The sequence below is a fragment of the Ursus maritimus genome, assembly GCF_017311325.1.
Source record: "Ursus maritimus isolate PB19 chromosome X unlocalized genomic scaffold, ASM1731132v1 scaffold_X1, whole genome shotgun sequence".
Lineage (NCBI taxonomy): Eukaryota > Metazoa > Chordata > Mammalia > Carnivora > Ursidae > Ursus > Ursus maritimus.
In genome coordinates this window covers 118,189,719-118,204,011 of record NW_024423319.1, presented here as the reverse complement: position 1 = coordinate 118,204,011, position 14,293 = coordinate 118,189,719, and the positions used below count along the sequence as shown (strand labels likewise).

The 14,293-nt window shown below is 46.0% G+C and overlaps 1 protein-coding gene across 1 annotated transcript in view; it reads left to right on the top strand.

The window, feature by feature from the left end:
* Window positions 1–14,293, top strand: part of WWC3 (WWC family member 3) — an 81,696-nt gene that overhangs the window by 3,546 nt on the left and 63,857 nt on the right. Inside the window, exons 2-4 of the mRNA XM_040634598.1 lie at window positions 2,053–2,256; window positions 12,494–12,570; window positions 13,698–13,777. Of these exons, the coding sequence (XP_040490532.1) occupies window positions 2,053–2,256; window positions 12,494–12,570; window positions 13,698–13,777 (361 nt within the window). The remainder of the gene's footprint in view (window positions 1–2,052; window positions 2,257–12,493; window positions 12,571–13,697; window positions 13,778–14,293) is intronic.

The following is a 14,293-nucleotide window of genomic DNA, read 5'->3' as shown; positions in this document are numbered from 1 at the left end:
CTTCCCTTCCCTTCCCTTCCCTTCCCTTCCCTTCCTTTCTCTCTCTCTCTCTCTTTCTTTCTTTCTTTCTTTGTTTTCAAATTTTTATTTAAATTTTGGTTAGTTAACATGTAGTATATTGCATATTTATGTAGAATTTGGGTTGGGGGAATTTGGCCAGCACTTCTCTGCGCTCTCCCTTATTTTGTTTTGGCTACCAGCAGCCTGCACGCATTTACCAAAATGTCATCGTGAAAACAGCCACCATAGCCTGGGGTCTCTAAGTTTGGAACAGGAACAGGGCTTCGCAGGTTTTACTTCATGGAGGCAACCACTTGTGTTGAAATCTCCCTTAGGAGATCTGTTGCAGTGAAGGAGGGGAGCCTTCTCTGCGTCTGGGTGTGGGGCCCGTTTGCTCAGTCTGCCTCCTCAGTCTCAGGATCAGCTTTCGGGGCCGTAGTCCTCTGCCTGTGGAGCAGACTGCCTGTCTGTTCCGTGTTCGGTGCACTTGGAGTCAGCGGTTACCGATTGCTTCTGGCTTTCGGATGGCTGCAAGGTCCTGAGAAGAGAATGCTGACTGAGGCCCTACGCCTGCCTTTGAGGGCTTGAAGTTTAGTTGGGGGAAAGAGAGACATGGAAGCAGTTATGTGCCCAGCGTTAGGAACTGCAGTCCTGCCCATCGCGTAGAGGCGTTTGTGCTTGCAGGGGACAAGGAGGCTTCAAAAAGGAGGCGCTTTCACAAAGGGACTTGGGAGATGGTAGGGTTTTCTGGTGGGCAGAAAAGCAGAGAAGCAGCAGCACTTTGGAAAAATTCATCCTGGAGCAAGGACAGAAAGTAGAAATGAGGGGCACCTGGGTGGCTCAGTGGGTGAAGCGTCTGCCTTCGGCTCAGGTCATGATGCCAGGGTCCTGGGATCGAGCCCCGTGTCAGGCTCCCTGCTCAGTGGGGAGTCTGCTTCTCCCTCTGCCTCTGTGATTTCTATCGCTTTCGCTTTCTTTCAAATAAATAAATGGAATCTTAAAAAAAAAAAAGAAAGTAGACATGAAGCTGGTGAGTTAGTTTTGGGACTCCTACATCATTGCTTTAAAAGCAGAGGTAGGAAGGTGGCTTTGGTGAACGCACTAAGCATGGCTCTTGGCGGAATGAGACAGGAAGCCTGCGTAGTTTTGGAGGGGAGGTCATGAGGATCTGAGTGAACTTAGGGGAGGGGGAATGAAGGGTATGTTCTCACTCATTATTATATCTAGGGGCAGGAATCACCAGTTCTTGATGACCCATGGAATATTCTGGGTGAGGGAGAAGAGCAGGCATTCTCTGAGGGTGAGTCCCAGGGTGGCTAAGTGGGTAGATCCAGCTGATGCCTCTCACTTCGAGAGCGGAGGCAGAAGGAGAAGCACGTGATTGCAGTGTCACTGTGTGCTTCTGGTTTGCGTAGTAAAAGGACGCCGTGTGACAGTGAGTTCTGCTTTGGACGAACAACTCAGAATTACTCTGGGTCCGTCCAGGTGGAGATGCATTTAGGGGACAGTTGGAAGAAAAATGGAAGCCCAGGAGAGAGGCTGGAGCCAGAGGGAGGCATGAGCCTCCCTTGTAGAGTGAGAAAGCCGGAGTGGAAAAGGGGAGAATTTATAGGTGGGAGATGAGGAAGTTCACAAGCATCGCAGAAGGGCCGCAGGTGTGGTGCGGAGGCAAGGGGAAGGCAAGCAAGCCGGAGCAGAGGGCATCCTGAGCCAAAGAAGTCAGCGAGAAGGAGGTTGGGAAGAGCCGTCGGGTTGACTCTGACGAGCGCATTTGGTTACGTCTCCACCAGTGTGAAAAATTGTGTGGCATCGTCTTCAGCCCCCTCCAGCCAGCCTTTTCATGTCCCGAGAGTTTTCTTCTCATCTCGACTGTGGCCATGTGAACAGAAGGTGTTCCGCGCTACAGGAAGCTTCGTTACATCGATGCTTCCATAATGTGCATCCTGGCAATTAATTAATTTTCACATTGACTAGTCGCATAAGTGCATGACTGTTGGTCAGCCTAAAGAGTTTACTTCTAAGTCCCTTACGTTCTTACTCTTTTCATTTCAGAGCTTACCCAGATTGAGGATCCCAGAGAACAGTGGCGGCGGGAGCAGGAACGGATGCTGAAGGAATATTTAGTTGTGGCCCAGGAGGCTCTCAATGCCAAGAAAGAGATCTACCAGATTAAGCAGCAGCGGTTCGAGCTGGCTCAGGAGGAGTACCAGCAGCTGCACAGAATGTGCGAGGACGACAGCCGCTCCTACGCTAGCTGTGAGTTCACTGCCTCCCGGGGTTCACACGCATGACTTTAGAAGCCAGCTCTCCACTAGGTTACCTGCAAACACTGAACTTGACTCAGGCAAGCCCGCTTCCTAGTTTCTAACTGCGTACTGTTAGGAGTCAGTGTTTTGCTCTGGAGTCAGGTGTCATCCTTTAGCGAGTATTTATCAAGTGCCTGCCTTGTGGCTAGGCACCATGAGGCAGTGGAGCCCAAGAGTGCAGACGTCCCTGCCCTCAAGACCTTCCGTTCACGTGGGGAAGGGAGAAAATCAACAAGCGAGTTTCCGGTAGCGACACGAAACCACCTCACGTCTCATGTTTGTCAGTGCAGACAAGGGCTTCCCCCACACTCAGTTAGACGGATGCACGCTGATGTTCTCAGAAGGAATCCCTCTTAGTTTTCGAGGCTGCTGGATGTGGGCCTCCATTTCATGAGTACTCAGCAGGTGCTCAGGTATTCAGGGAACCCGGTCCAGTCTCAGAAACCAAAGCATGTTGTTACCGACACAGTCAGTCACCGCTGGAGCCTGTCCCCTCCTAACAGAGTTGTCACACTTAATAGCCCACCACAGGTGCACAGGGCCGCGACTGGTGTGGGTGCCAGTGAGCTTGGGAAGAATGTGTGGAGGTGCTGCCGCTAAGTTTTGTGTCACAACAGCCTCAGTCTAGTTGAGACGTAGAGAGACTTACCTGTGACATGACTGCCACGTTGCCAGGTATTTGCCTCTGGTGACACAGCCTTGAGCATTAAAGACACGGTCAGAGCTTTATTCTGTGTTGCAAGTCAGAACGGAGTTAAGGCCAAGGGGCCATAGTTGTTTTTTATTGCAACTGCTGTTGAAGGTGAATACGCCTTTGCAGGCTGTGGGGAGGAGAGGGGTGGGGCGTCCCCTCTGTAACAGGAATTGAAGAGAGTGCTGCTATCACGTGCCCTGAGAGAAGGTCAGGATTTGGGTATAATGGTACATTGTTTCCAGGTCGTCTTATCTCTTGTTCTTCAAATATTGATATCTACTAGATTTTTTTGGTTTTTGGTTTTTGTTTTAACTGTCCATCAGAATGCAATGGTCAGCTCAGTGCTAATTTTTAGAGGCTGGTTTCTTATCTCCAGAGTTTCTTAATACTATCTTTCTCTGATGTTGGTATCAGGCCTCACAGAATGAATTGGGAAGCGTTCCCTCCTCCTCTCTTTCCAGAAAGAGTTTCTGTGGGATTGGTATTTGATAGAACTTGATAGAATTCACCAGAAAAGCCATCTGGACCTTGAGTTCCTTGTGGGAATGTTCGTAACTATAAATTCAGTATCTTTAATAGATACAAGGCTATTCAGATGTTCTGTTTCTTCTTGAATCAATTTTAGTTTTTGTGTGTTTCAAAGAATTTGTCTATTTCATCTAATCCAAAAGTCAGTAAACTTTTTTTTTATCAAGTGTTAGATAGTAAACACTTTAGGCTTTGTGGGCCATATGGTCTCCATTGCAACTACTCAACCTGTCTTCATAGTACAAAAGCAGCCAGAGACAATACATAAACCAATGTGTGTGGCTTGCTCTGATGAAAGTGTAAACACAGGTAACAAGCTTGATTTGGCCTGCAGGGAATTTGCTGACTGCTGATCTCAGTTGTCAAGTTTATAAAGTTGTTCGTAGAAGTCCCTTACCATTTTTTAAATATGTAGACACTCCGAGGTTGTGTCTTGTCTTTCATTACTGAAATTAATAATTTGTGTCTTTTTTCCCCTTAATCAGTGTAGCTAAGCCTTTATTGATTGTATTTATCTTTATAATAAACTGGCTTTTGGGTTTTTTTTTTTTTTTTAAGATTTTATTTATTAATTTGACAGAGTTAGAAACAGCCAGAGAGAGAGGGAACACAAGCAGGGGGAGTGGGAGAGGAAGAAGCAGGCTCCTAGTGGAGGAGCCTGATGTGGGGCTCGATCCCATAACGCCAGGATCACGCCCTGAGCCGAAGGCAGACGCTTAACCGCTGTGCCACCCAGGCGCCCCGGGTTTTTTTTTTCTTTTCCTATTTCTTGTCCATTTCTAGTTTATCGATTTCTCTTCTTTATTATTTTCTTCCTGCTTCTTAGTTTGGCTTTACTCTGTTCTTCCTTTTCTAGCTTCCTAAAGTAGAAATTTAGATCATTGATTTTAGAGCTTTCTTACTTTTTCACGTAACCTCTAAAGGTATGAATTCTTCATTAAGTGCAACTTTAACTACATGCCACAAGTGTTGGTATTTTTTCAGTCAATTCAAGATGGTTTCTCATGTCCTTTGTAGTTTCTTTTTTGACCCTTGGGTCCTTTAAAAGTAGGTTGTTCGGACTTTTAAAAGATGTCATGTTGTTGATTTCTAATTGAATTCCATTGTGGTCAGAAACTACACATAGAAGATTTCAGTCTTTGGGAATCTACCAAGATGACTTATGGCCCAGCATATGGTCTCTCTCAGTGGCCTCATAGAATTAGAAGCCCATGGACTTGGTACCTCGAGGTCACACCTCGCTGCAGCAGTGGCTTATAGCTGTTTCTGAGAGCACATGGCTAGCGATTTTAAGCCTTTTAGAAAGTTACTTGTTAGAAGCTAGGTTGAGCCATATGAAGTTGTTATTTTTGTAGCTTAAAAAGGTCTGAATATTGGCAATCTTGTGAGATTCAACCCTAATAGAATGTTTGTTCCCAGTAGCCTTTAGTGACCTTATCTGTCCCATGGTTGGGTTTGGTTAGGTCTCCAAAGGATCTCCAGTCGGTTTTTCTAAGAACGGAGTGGGAGGAAGACATATCAGAAAAATTTGGCAGGAAGTTTCTTGACAATGATTGAAAAGAAAAATTGCCTCAAGGGAAGATTGCCTTTTACGTGTGCAGCCAAGACTTCGGTTGCAGGGAAGGTGGGGGCTCAGGACCTGAGCGCTTGAGGATGCAGGGATAGGAGGACCTTCGAGCACCCTGTTGGATTCCACATCCAGCCCTGGGAGAAGCGAGGGAGGAGGAGTCCCGGGGCAAAGCTGAGCCCGCAGATGAAGAGCCCTGAGAACTTGTAGTCCTTTAATGCTGGGACATCCCTCAGCATCAGTGTTTATATTACCATGGGCTTTTCTCTTCCTTGACGTTTGGGCAAGTAGGGAGTTGGCACTCAGTTATATTCCTTCCTGTGCTCTGTAGAGTTTAATGACTGCCCAGTAGAAAAGCGATACTCCAGATGCTGTCCTGAGTGGTGCATGAGGAAGCCTTTAGCAGAGGAAGCACCTGACTCTGTAGTGTTGACTTGAGATTCCGACACGCTCATCGGACTCCCGACATGCTAGAAGTCTCTGTAGACGCAGTCTCTGCATCCACTTGTGTAAGTGGCCTCAGGGGCCAGATTGGGCCTCCTGTTTTCATGAAGGACTGGAGATGCCAGTGGGTTTTGCCGGGGCCTATTGGCTCATCTGGGAAAAGACTCCGAATGGAATCTAGGACTTAGTCTAGGTGCTTTACCAGGTTGCTGCTGTCCCTAGGGTTCTGAGCAAGCTCTTTCAGCTTGCCACTTAACCTGAACTACCAATTACAATGAGGAAAACTCTGTTAGATGACTCAAAGGAACTCTCTGTGGCCACAGCGTTCTCACACAGCCCAGATTGCTGTCGGGGCTAGTCGTCTAAAGCAGGGAGGCGTCTCAGTGCTCTGGTACTGGGAACAGAATAACATTTGGACTTATTTCCCATTACTTCCTTCATCGGCAGTGACTTGAAGCAAAAAGAGCCAGTGTTCAGTGGGCTAGTGTTATTATCTCTGCATTGTTAGGATTGCAACATTCTGAGGTACATGATGCTGTCTTTGTTGTACACATGAGAAATGATATTGGGAAGGCTAAGTTACTTCTTCAAGGTTACATACCCAGTAAATGGTAGAACTTGGACTTGAACCGAGATCTGTTTGTGTTATGTGGCCTTCAGTGCTCTGTACTGTTTCCTAGACTTTGGGGGAGGCAGCGCAAAAGAGCTAATTGTGTTTTTGAAACATCTTGCCTCCTCCCATTGTTCAGGTTATCTGGAAATAGAGACCGATTATAAATGGACAAGTCGTCTGGCAGTTTTGCAACACTAAAAGGGACAAGTGGAAGGCAGAGCACTATCTATTTTTTGTGGCCTGTGGTAGGATTGCCAAAGTATTCATTTAGGTTCCAACAGATACTTATTTAGCACGTGCTGTTGGTATATACTAAACGTCGGGGACACGATTTATAGCCATTTTTAATATTGGAGCAGAGGAGTACGGGGGAGGGTGGAACAGAGGAATTAACGAAAACAGCCATTTTTAATATTGGAGCAGAGGAGTACGGGGGAGGGTGGAACAGAGGAATTAACGAAAACAGCCATTTTTAATATTGGAGCAGAGGAGTACGGGGGAGGGTGGAACAGAGGAATTAACGAAAACAGCCATTTTTAATATTGGAGCAGAGGAGTACGGGGGAGGGTGGGAGGAAGGGATGTGCATCTCTCCCACACCCTTCACAGATTTCTCCGTGAGTTATGGAAATCGCCAGAATAAAACTCCATTCACTGGAGAGAAAAGATTTTGTGTCAATATTGGGCCATCTGGTATCTAAGAATATCCAGGCCTTGACCTTCTTTTTGTCCCTGAGCAAAGCAGATTCAGATGCTGGCTGGATTTGAGCGTACATGTCCCCGAGAGACTAAGAACCCTACTCTGCTTTATTTCTGGGGGCTGCTCGGTACCCAGGCCTGTTTTATGCTCTGTACAGCACGGTGGTGGACGCACTCTCTCTGATGCTCCCCCGCTGCTTCTCTGCAGCTCCGTTTTGTAGTTTTCTCCTGCTTTCTTCACGTGTTGTGTTGTGTTGTGTTGCTGGCAAAGGAGTTTTATTAAAATCGTTGTAGTGAAGGAATTTATTGCAGCCTTCAGGATTACAAGAAAAATTGAAAACTGAAAGTACTACCTGACAATTGGAGACCTTTGTGTTTCTTGACCTGGGTGGTTACATTTGTATTTGCTTTGCTTTAAGTCATGGTTTTGTACACTTTTCTTTATGTGTGTTATCCCCCACCATGAAGGAGAAAGAAAAACGAGGAGGAACTGCATTAAATTGTTAACGTGGCTCATATCTAGAGGTAGAAAGAGGGAGGTCTTTTTTTTTTTTTTAATTTATGTTAAAATTTGTCTCCAATTCCATGCATTTATTTCATACAGTGAGCATAATTATCTCTGGGTGAAGAATGAATTGATTCCTCATCTAGAAGAAGTTTCCCTGCTTTCTTCATTGTAATGTGTTCTTCTCTTTGCCGTTTTCATTGAATACATTTGTTCTGTCAGAAGCTTTTTTTCTGGAGCTAATCGTTCAGTCTTCTTGAGAAACTTTAGCTTCCGGATGCATTCGGATGAAGTGTGTGACCGTTTGCAGGGTAAATTATAGTCTAATCCACAGGTCAGCAAATTATGTATGGCCTCGGGCTGAATCTTGTCCACTCTGGCTGTTTATAAATAAAGTATTATTGGAACACAGCCACATCCACTCATTTACCTATAGTCTATATAGCTCCAACAGCAGAGTTGTGGAGTTGGGACAGAGACTGTGGCCCACAAAGCCAAAAGTTATTTACTATCTGGCCCTTTGCAGACAAAGTTTCCCAACCCCTGGTCTACACCAGTAGTTCTGAACCCTGGCTACAGGGTATAATCTCCTGAGGGGCTTTTAAAAACTGCTGCCTGGGCCCCACTCGCAGAGATTGGGATCTAATTGACTTTGGGTGGGGCCAGACATTTTTTTGTAAGGCTTCCCAGGTGATTCCCAGAGTTGGGAATCCACTAGTCTAGATTGACTTGTGATGGCCTCTTCCAGCATGAATATGACTTTGTTATCCTGGCTCCTAGAAACTACCAGATGTCTGCACCAAAAGTATCTTTGGGTGGTTGGGAGAGTTGGCCAAACCTCCCGTGAAAAAGTGCTGACCCACCCTGAATTCCTGGGTTAGGTGGTGGTGAAGCTTGACCTTATCAGTTATCAGTTTTGCCAGCATTCTTTGAGGCTTTAAGCCCATCCCACAAAGACTGTCTTCCCCTGGTTATCCCGTAGAGGGTTTCTCCTCTGCTGTCTAGGTTAGGGTAATGGCCACAGTCCGTCCATTCAACCTTTTGTTTCCCTTCATGCAAGCATGTTGGAGCTGGCAGGAGAAAAATGGATCACGCAGTGTTTTTCACAGGTATTAGTTGGCAAGACTCGATCTGGAAGGTGATTGCAGAGCATACATGTCCCTTGAGAGATAATCCCCTAGTCCACCCTAGAGAACATTTGTTGGCATCTTGTGTTACTTCTGTAGGTCACCTCTGAGTGGGCTCGTTTGATTTGTTTCTTCCTTTGCTTATGGTGCCTTTAAAAACAAATGTCACGCCCTCTGTTGGCCTGGGTTATTGACATGCGTGCCTTTGTCGCTGCTCTGGTAATTAGTACCTGTCAGCACGGGAACTGTCAGGGCTTGCCATCCTTTCTGCCAGAGTTCTCTTGGCTTCCTTGAGCACCTCCCTACAGTGCTGGTGCCTGGAGGTGCATACCTGGTCCTAAGGAGCAGTCTGCCCAGAGGACGTCTTTGGAGAAGGACTGCTGATCTTTTAAATCATGCTGTCCCCGTCAGGTGATCTCAGGTTCTCACGGCACAGAGGAGGTCTGTGTGGAACAGAGAAACAGGGAGGCGGAGACAGACACATGAGCGTACATGTTTTCCCTTTTCAGTACCCCATAAAATCGAAATCCATAGTAAGTACTGGGGTCTGCAACATCTCGAGTGCTAAAAACACAGGTCACGTTCACCTGTCGGACAGTCGGCACTGGGGAGCTGGAGGTCCGTGCCTTCTCCCGGTGGGAAAGCTGATCTGATTAAAGAATCTTGGGCAGCTGGCCCACAGAAGTCCCTTTTTGACTGATGTAGATCGAGTCACTACAAACTTACTCTTTGTCAGGTGGGGGAACGTCATCATCGTCTCTCACAAAGATTTTTTTTTAAAGATTTATTTATTTTATTTTAGGGATAGAGAGACGAGTGAGCGCAGGTGGGGGGGTGGGGGAAAGTGAGAGGGAGAGAGAGACAGAATCCCAAGCAGGCTCCATGCTGAGCACGGAGCCTGATGTGGGGCTCGATCCCACAACCCCAACATCATGACCTGAGTGAAATCAAGAGTTGGATGCCCAACCCACTGAGCCACTCAGGCACCCCACTCTCACACAGACTTTATGAGACTAGATGAAGTAAATGTGAACGGCACCTCCTAATAGGAAGGTCTAATAGTTTACGTTGCTGTGGTCCAACTAGACCATAACCTTGTTCTTTTTTTTTTTTTTTAAAGATTTTATTTATTTATTTTGACAGAGAGACAGCCAGTGAGAGAGGCAACACAAGCAGGGGTAGTGGGAGAGGAAGAAGCAGGCTCCCAGTGGAGGAGCCTAATGTGGGGCTCGATCCTAGAACGCCGGGATCACGCCCTGAGCCAAAGGCAGACGCTTAACGACTGCGCCACCCAGGCACCCCTTGACCATAACCTTGTTCTTACCTCCCTCAAAGCACTACCGTATCCCTGAGTGGACTCCTAAAGCTGTTTAATAGTGGTGCCCACTCAAGTCTTAAAGAGACAAGAAAGCTTTAGAGGTGGAAGTCTAATATTAATCACAAACCTTGAGATTGGAGACGTGTCTTTTTTTTAAAATGTTGTGGAGTGTGTGCCGTGAAAATTGGAGTCCTGGAGGTATTCCTCAGGACTCCAGAAATGGGTTACATTAGACTTACCGGCAGATGTAAGGAGCTAAGAGTTTGTATAAGTTGACTTATATTATTAAAAGTTACACCAGGGTTCACAACTCTCCTTAGTATTTGAAGATAAATGCCCTCGCTGTTTTAGGTACTTGGGTTGCCTTTTCCCTCCTCCCAGTCCTGGAATTTTTCAATTCTAGAGACTGTAGCAAAGCTAACGTGAATGCCGTCTACATAGGTAAAACCTATTCTATCATTTAGGATGATTTCAGTTGTACGTAACAGAAAAGACTAACTCCCATGGACCCGGACAAAGGACATCTGTTGTCCCATAACAGAGTAGTCCAGCGGTGGGGTGGATTCGGCGCTCGGTGCAGCCGTGGCTGTCAGGCCCTCCCTCCAGGACCGGGTACATGCTGAGTCTCCCGGGAGATGTGCATCCCCGACAAGCTCAGGGTCCCGTTAGCTAGGAGGGAGAACTGGGGGACAGGTTGCTTTGTGTTTGTCCAGCTGTATCCTGTTATTTCAAGTCTCTCTGCTCATTTTCCCTATGAAATCGCTTGGGAGTTTTGTGGCAACGATTTCAGACCATGGTTACTGCTGTTTGACATTGCAGTTAACTTCCCTGGGCTTGGGTGATGCGGTTTCTTTCTACCCCAAATGAGAACAATCCCAGGTGATAACTGTTGGCATTGTCTTCCTCAAATGCAGGGTGACACACGGGGAAGTGAGGAGTCAGCAAGCCCTAGGCTCATGGGCTTCGTATCCGGGTCCCTTCGGCTCAGGTCCGGGAAACTTTTAAGTCCCAGGAGTTTAATGTGAAGATTTTACAGAAATGATTTCTGACTCTTACGGGCTTTGTATGAGGTGTGGCTTTCAGTATTGATCTTAAATGAAGCCAAAGAGTCTGTCAAGATGGAAGCTGTAGGGTTTGAAAGTAGATATTCTTCGTCTAAGAAAGAATTATATTTTAAAAATAATTTACTCCATGTCTTCGAGAGATTACAATTCTAAATATAAGAACATTTGAGATAAAGTTGGCAAATGCTTAGCTCCTCCCAATACTTATTTCTAGTAGATTCTAATGGTTTGAAATTCTGACTGATAGGGACTTCAATAGTAAATTTTTTATAGAACTGTTTTCTAAAGAGCTATCCGAACTACTCAGATTAACTTCGGATGTAGTTCTAGTTGAGGCTATTAAACAGTCTTGCTGTATAAGCCGCTTGATGACTTTGAGCCATCCTGTTACAAAGTCAGGAAATGATTTAGAACTCGTTTCTAGCCGTTGGCACCTAGTTATCTGAGTGACAGTCACCCTTCAGTACCCAGATCAAAGGAGTCAAGGAACGATGCTGGCACTGCAGATGGGTCTTCTGAGCAGGTGAAGTTACTGTCTGTGACCCAGAGGCAGATCATAGCAGTGTGGGGTGGCCGCAGGTGAAGACAGGGGAGCGCCCCACCAGCTAGGGCCGAACTAGACCAGGTCCCTGCAGCGCACAGGCTGACAGTTCTGGAGCCTCAGAGAAAGGAGACGGAAGCATCAAGAAAAAGCAATGCGGAGAGGTGAACAGGGCGATAGCAATGAGAAGCAGCCGCCAAGTGCTCGAGCTGCTGAAACGCCGGCAGAGGCTCTCANCAGTCTGCGCCGACAGCAGTTGGCTAACTGCTCAGCACACAGCTCAACAGCCCTTCGTGTCCGTTCGCCGCACGTACTGACTTTCACACTCACGAAGCTGTGGCTGGTGGAAGAGTTTGAACCCTGCGTGCGGCGCTGGGGAGGGAAGCACTTAGCTGTGTGGCGTGTTGGAGCTAAACACGCAGCAAAACAAGCCGCTGGCAGAAAAGTGGGGGTGCTGCCCCAAACACACACTCGGAAGAAAGCTCTTTCTCAAGCCTGCCGGAGATTGGCACATTACTAGAAAGTTGTCTTTTTCATTTTTCTAAGTCTTTAGTAGTTGTTTCTTTCTTAGGTCAAAAATGGTTCATCTGGAGAATACAGATATGAAGAAAATAGAAATGAAATCTTCTGTGATGAAACCATTGAGAATAACCGCCGTTAACTCTTGGTTCTGTCCTTCTAGTGGCACCTGTGTGTGTATGCATTTGCAAAGAAAGTCAAAATGGATTCATACTGTATGGACAGTCACTTCCATAGTAAGAGCAGTTTTCCATATGCCATAATCACACCCCCCCACCCCCGCCAAGTGTATCTGTGGCTTTTAACCCTAGTAATTTTGTAGTCGGAGTGAACACAGAGTTTTGGTTTACCGACAGCCATGTATTTTCCCATGTGGACTCACGTAGAAAGGCCTCATGTAGAAATCAGACATCAAGATTTGAGGATGTGAAATGTTAATTCCTTATGAGCCGGGGCCAACTTGTAAATTGCAGACTTAGAATTAATTATTGATTCAGAAGTTTCTGTCTATGTGTATTTACTTATTTTAAAGGATCCATTATAAAATAAAATATTTTCCTTCTGTTTAGCCTTCTCTGGATATTCAGCAAATACAAAGTACGACCCATACCAAATTAAAGCAGAAATAGCAAGCCGTCGGGATAGGGTGAGTAAAATGAGTGCTTTCACAAGTAGAAGCCCCATATGTATTTTTATGTAATATTACTTATCGTGGTTCATTTAATGGTGGTCAGTGTGTCTAACACTCATATTTTGGTTAAATTTTCAATTTTGTGGATTATTATTACATTTGGTTTTACTCTTCACCTTTTTCTAATGGGGGGGAGTTTCTCTTTAAAACACAGCCCATCTAACAAAAAATGGCCTGTATCCTTCTGTGTTTTCCATAGAGCTAGGCTCTTCCCGCCCAATTTGGAAAGATTTGGTGACTCTAGGCCCTGATCTCAAAGGACTGCTTCCCTCTATTAGTGGGTTGCCAGCCTTGACCCTTGGCAGCTTTAGCATCTGCTGGCCTTCCCTGGTTGCCGTATTCCCAGGGAAGTCCTTCCTGAAGTGGCATTTGACCAGAAGGTTCTGATGCTCCTTCCCAGTGACCCTGGAATTCTTTATGTGCCACCCTGTTTCACCCCTCAGCCCCCGTCTTGGTTGTATGAGAGGGGGACGGTTTTGTTGCATTTGCAGCAAAGCACGGGAGACAGCTTGGAAACGAAGCCTCCTCTTCCAGTGTCTCCTTCCCGAAAAAGGTGTCTGTTTTAGTGCAGTGGTTCTCAAAGTCGAGCACACCTGAGAAAACACCTGGGGAGTTGATGAAACACATGAGCTGCCAGGCCCAGCCCCTGAGTCTTACACAGGCCTGAAGTGGGGGCAGAATGTGCTGAAGTAAGCACTCCAGGGGATTGACTTAGCCTAGTGGGACAGCGTGCTTTTAGCAACAGCGTTTCACGTGTGGGATCTAAATAGTAAGTAGAGGGAAGATGACAAAAGTATTACGGAGTGTGCCGATTGTAATGTGTAAATCACTGTCTTGAAAAAGAAAACAGTTGCGGGTTCCACAGAGCCAGGAACCTGCCAGTGATCTGGGATTTTTGTGTCTAAGCGAGGCACTTCTTCCAGGATGGCTGCTGTGTGTGCCCGTGGTTGGAAATTCACGGACAGGATAGATGATCCAGTGGGTTGTAAGCTAATCAGGAACTTAGATGACAATGCTAACAACTGTGGAAATCATTTTCACCGCAGCTTTTTTTTGGAAAAAAAAATGTAATTTGTCTTTAGCTTTCCAGATTAAAACGAGAGCTGACCCAGATGAAGCAAGAGCTGCAGTACAAGGAGAAGGGGGTGGAGACCCTGCAAGAGTGAGTTGCCTGTGATTCTGGAAGGGGCGCTTTTCCTGTGATTTCCTCTTGTGCTCACCTGTGTGGTGCCTGGGCCTCTGTCCTCGAGCTGCATGGCTGTTCCCTCTTATGCTTTTATTTATGCTCATTTTCCCCCCAATCCTAAGCCTTAGAATCTTTCTTTTCCTTCTAGATACTTGGTTCCTTTAAGTGGAAATACATGGGAAACAAGACCTTTATTTTCTATTTATGCACGTTCTCTGTAGCTGCACTGTCCAAGACACACATGGCTGTTTAAATTTGAATTCCAGTCTTGTTTGTTTTAGTCTCAAAATTTGTTATTCTAAAATTCAAATTTAAATTAATTATATGAAATAAAATTAAAAATGTAGAACCCCAGTCACATAGCCAAGTCTGAAATGCTCCGCAGTCGCTTGTGGCCATTGTAGATTTTCTCTACCTTGGCGCGATTGACATTTTGGCCCAGATGACTCTTGGTGCGTCATAGGATGTTTAGCTTTGACGCCCCCCCCCCCC